The 5,000-nt window shown below is 44.5% G+C and overlaps 1 protein-coding gene across 1 annotated transcript in view; it reads right to left on the bottom strand.

The window, feature by feature from the left end:
- Positions 1 to 5,000, bottom strand: part of fmnl1b (formin-like 1b) — a 54,418-nt gene that overhangs the window by 14,895 nt on the left and 34,523 nt on the right. Inside the window, exons 13-15 of the mRNA XM_062527005.1 lie at positions 4,547 to 4,648; positions 3,951 to 4,230; positions 2,980 to 3,202 (exon numbers count right to left, since the gene is read on the bottom strand). Coding sequence (XP_062382989.1) covers positions 2,980 to 3,202; positions 3,951 to 4,230; positions 4,547 to 4,648 — 605 coding nt within the window. The remainder of the gene's footprint in view (positions 1 to 2,979; positions 3,203 to 3,950; positions 4,231 to 4,546; positions 4,649 to 5,000) is intronic.

The following is a 5,000-nucleotide window of genomic DNA, read 5'->3' on the forward strand; positions in this document are numbered from 1 at the left end:
AGAGGGAGAGAAAGAGGGAGGGAAAGAGGGAGAGGGATAGAACGAAAAAGAGAAGAAGAGCAAAGAGAAGTGGAAAAAATCAAAGAAGAGTGAGAGGGGAAAAAGTTAGGAAAAAGGGGAAAGGAAAAAGCAAAAATCATAGAGAAAGAAAGAGAGGGGGAGAGAGAGCGTGAGAGAGAGAGGGAGAGAGGGAGAGAAAGAGAGAGAGGGATAAGGGCAAAGAGAAGTGAAAAAGTAAAAGCATCGTGACAGAAAAACAAAGTTTGAGAAAAAGGAGAAGGATGCAAAAAAAAGACAGTGGCAGGATGAGCGTTAACGAGACAGAAGCAGAGGGGTGGAGATATAAAGAAAAACAGAGTGACAAAGAAGACAAGATACAAAAATAGAGATGAGCTATGAGTCAAAACCACACACACACACACACACACACACACACACACACATCAGTCCAGGTTGCATTTTTACATGAAATCTGGGCGTGCTGTCAAGCCAGTACGGAAAAACCTGGCAAGGACACTGACTCAGAGATAGCTTCAACACCCAGTTTTGATATCATTGATATTACATCTGACATCTACAGCTAAATGGCGTAAAATCATAATAGGCGCTGGGATTTTGACTAATTAAAACTGACTAATTTTTGTCGGAAACATGATCAATTGCAGTCACTCTTCCAGTTCTCATTAGTAACCAAAGATAGTCTCCCCACTGGCTGATAATGATGGACAACAGACACAACAATGGACAGCACACCCAATGTACGTCAACAGTGAAGTCAACAGAAAGGAAAGATTTCACCAATTAAGATCAATTCCGGACAGACCTTGTCAACGCTGCTTCCATTCTAGCTTGCAATTAATCAACTTGTGGCGGACTGTTAGCCTAGTCTCTATAGAACTGGAATGGAGGGACATGGATCCGGGCTGTCCATCATTATTTACCGTATTTTCCGGTGTATTATCCGCATCATGCATGCATAAACCTCACAATAGTGATTTATTAAAAAATTAAACAAGACAAAAGCATCTATTGACCACTCCCATGAATGGACTGCAGTGCCAATAGTTCAATGAAAATCAAATCAAAATCAGACTGTGCTTTAAAACAGCCTAGGACTCATAGGGTTAATTAGAACGTTTACACTTTTACTTTTGACACCTCTGATTAGAAGAAGCATGAACGAATTTGTATTAAAGGTGCTCTAAGCAATGTCAAACGTTTTTTGAAGCTAAAACATTTTTTTGTCACTTACAGCAAACATCACCTCACCATCCACTAGCTACAGCAGGGGTGTCAAACTCATTTTTACCGAGGGCCACATCAGCCCAATGGTTGCCCTCAAAGGGCCAGATGTAACTTCTAAGATTTGTAGCACCAGCCACAAAATCTTTAGCATCGGTAAAACTTCGAAAATCGAGAAGAGCAAAAGGTATCAGCATGACATGTTCTTTTTTAATATTGTTATGTTTTGTAAAAACAAAACACCACTGTCAGTTCCATACAGTTTGACTTTTCAATGAGGGTCACTGGTCAGTTAGGAAGAGATCCATCATCATGGATTCTTTTTTTTTTTTTTTCATATTTCTGAGTTTTTAGATTCGAGTATATACAACTTTACTGTCATTGCACGAGTGAAATACCAGTAACGAAATGCAGTTTTACATCTAGCAAGTGATGCAAACGAGTAGGCTAACTGTCATGTCAAAAAGTGCATCCATATGAAATGCGTCACTAGCCTACACCGTTCCATACACATACAGTAGAGGCGAACGGTCCCGGTGGACTTTTTCTTTGAAGTTTTAAAGTTGAAAGGTGCTGTGTGGATTCTATGTTGTTCGTTTCAAACTGAATTAAAAATGCAAAGCAACAGGGCGATTACTAACTTCTAGCATACCTCTGCTTGCCTGATATGCACCTCTTCTCGGTCAGAATAGGCTTATTTTCGCTTTTGGCCAAACAATCACTTGCTCGATTAGCAAGGATTTGGAGCTGGATTTTTTGGATAATAGGACTACACACAATTATACATGCCTTTTAAACGTAGACGTAAACGTATCACGTAGTTTACAACTTACATTGATTCCCCTCTCAAAGAAGCACACGCACTTCAAACAATTCACAGGCAGGCTAAACCGAGCGCGTAATTTAGGCGCTCCGTTCGCTAAAGTAGTTTAGAATACTGGTCTATTTTGTTTTCACACATGTTGCTATCACATCTGATGTAGCCAGTTGCACTGATCATAGAGGAAGGTGGTTGATGTTGCCTCCCTGTCAGTCTCACATGCGTGCATTGTATTGCAGTGTAGGCTATTGCCTATACGCAAAAACTGTATCGGACCTTTTAAGCTCTCGCGGGCCACATACTGTATCAGACCCTTAAAGCTCTCGCGGGCCATATGAAATGACGTGGCGGGCCGCATCTGGCCCGCGGGCCTTGAGTTTGACACCTGTGAGCTACAGTATCTGTGCCCTGAATAGACTCTAAAAATGTGGTCTCTGTGGACAGCCCTAAAAAACACGGCAACAACCACCTGGCCCAACCTCGGTTAACAACAAACTGTTCCAGCAAATCACTGACAAGATGCGCGTTTAGGAGAGTTTCATTTCCGCGGGAAGGAGGGGGAGGGAGTAGTGAGCTAGCTCTCTGTTTTGTCTGAACGTCAACAGAAGTGACGTTACCCAGCATCGCTTAGTGCGCCTTTAACCTCATAGCTGAATACAATTTTCAAATCATAAACCTCGGCTAATAGGCAGGAAGTTATGAATCAATCGGTGTCGTAATTTCACATCTATTAGCCACAGCTTATACATTGACTTTGCAAAATTTCTTCAGCTATGAGGTTAATACACGGCGCGAAGTTGATATGGTATTACTGTAATATGGGTTTTTTTTTTCCTTTTTAACATTAGGCCTATGTAAAATAATGTCCTGCGGCTTATACAACATTGTGCCTAATTCACAGGGAATGACTGTATTGCTCTCCCCTCTCACCTGAAGCTGGTACAGGGACAGCTGGTCCTCCGAGCGCAGGGGGAGGTGGGGGTGGGGGTCCACACCCAGGGGGAGGTGGAGGAGGCGGGGGTGGGGGTGGGGCGGGGGCAGGTGGGGGTACAGGTGGGGCAGGAGGGGGTGGAGGTGACTGGGTCTCTTGCGTGGGGGCAGGATCCGCAGGAGAGTCACCGATTACTGCCCCGTCGGTCTCTGTAATGACACAAGCAGCACAAGAATACTAAGGAGGCTGTTTTCACACTCTCTGGGTTTGTCAGAGTAAATGTGGTTATGTGAGTGTGTGTGTGTGATCATTCATCTGAATAATGGCAAAAGATTGTGAAAATATGTTTATTTGTTTAGTCTGCAAGTGTGTGTGTGTGTGTGTGTGTGTGTGTGTGCATATGTGAAGAAGTGTATATGTATGAGTGTATGAGTGCATCTGCATATTACTGTAATTCACCTGTTGACTACACAGGTGCTGCCTCTACTTGTTCCACTCTGAATATGAGAATGTGTGTGTGTGTGTGTGTGTGTGTGTGTGTGTGTGTGTGTGTGTGTGTGTGTGTGTGTGTGTGTGTGTGTGTGTGTGGTGTATGTGTGTGTATGTGTGTGTGTGTGTGTGTGTGTGTGTGTGTGTGTGTGTGTGTGTGTGTGTGTGCATATGTGAAGAAGTGTATATGTATGAGTGTATGAGTGCATCTGCATATTACTGTAATTCACCTGTTGACTACACAGGTGCTGCCTCTACTTGTTCCACTCTGAATATGAGAATATGAGAATATGTGTGTGTGTGTGTGTGTGTGTGTGTGTGTGTGTGTGTGTGTGTGTGGTGTATGTGTGTGTATGTGTGTGTGTGTGTGTGTGTGTGTGTGTGTGTGTGTGTGTGTGTGTGTGTGTGTGTGGTGTATGTGTGTGTATGTGTGTGTGTGTGTGTGTCGTGTGTATGCCTATTACTCACCTGTTGACTGCACAGGTGCCTGAGCTGCCTCCACCCGCTCCACTCTAACAGGCACCAGGTGGATGTCCAGCGTCCCGGACGCGTTGCGCTCCACCCGGACCAGCCCCTGCTCCGCCAGCACCTGCACCTTGTGCTCCAGGTCCAGCAGGGCCCGCGCCGACTGGTCCCGGTCCCGGTCGCGGTCCCGCTCCCTCTCCTTCTCTCTCTCCCTCTCCAGCTCTCGCTCTCTCTCCCTCTGCTGCAGCACCGTCACCTGCGCACAGGACTCCCGCAGACTCTCCTGATATTACACACACACACATGTGGCCACACACACACACGCACACACACACATGTGGCCACACACACACACGCACACACACACATGGACACACATACACACATGTGGGCACACACGCGCGCACGCGCACACACACCACACACAAACACATTCATGTGGGAATTATAACATACTGTAACACATACACAGGTCTTATGTGTATTCTGTGAGTATATTTGTGTGTATTTGTGTATGTAAGATGTGTGACTATTTATGTGTGTGTGTGTGTGTGTGTGTGTGTGTGTGTGTGTGTGTGTGTGTGTGTGTGTATGATTACCTTCAGTATCTCAACTTCTTTTGTGGTCTGGATGAGCTGTTTCTCCAGCTCACACACTTTCTCCTCATTCTCTCTCTCACTCTCCTCCAACCTGCTGTTCAGCTACAACACACACACACACACACACACACACACACACACACACACACACACACATCATGGGATTCAGAGACACTGGGCAGCACAGCCTATACAACATACAGTACATACGCTACCCAAAAAAAAGTTAAGGATATCTGACTTTCGGGTGAAATGTATGGAAAATATTGAAAAGTTCATGCTACAGTGTATAATTATAATAATCTCAAAGTATTTATTGAAAAATAAGGCCAACAAGTTTCACTTGAAGGCTGAATATCCCTGACTTTTTGTGACTAGTGTAGTTATCTGTGTATTAAAGATAGAGAGAGAAAAGAGAGAGAGAGAGAGAGAGAGCGAGAGAGAGAGAGAGAGA

The sequence above is a fragment of the Sardina pilchardus genome, chromosome 22 (genome assembly GCF_963854185.1).
Source record: "Sardina pilchardus chromosome 22, fSarPil1.1, whole genome shotgun sequence".
Taxonomy (NCBI): Eukaryota; Metazoa; Chordata; class Actinopteri; order Clupeiformes; family Clupeidae; genus Sardina; species Sardina pilchardus.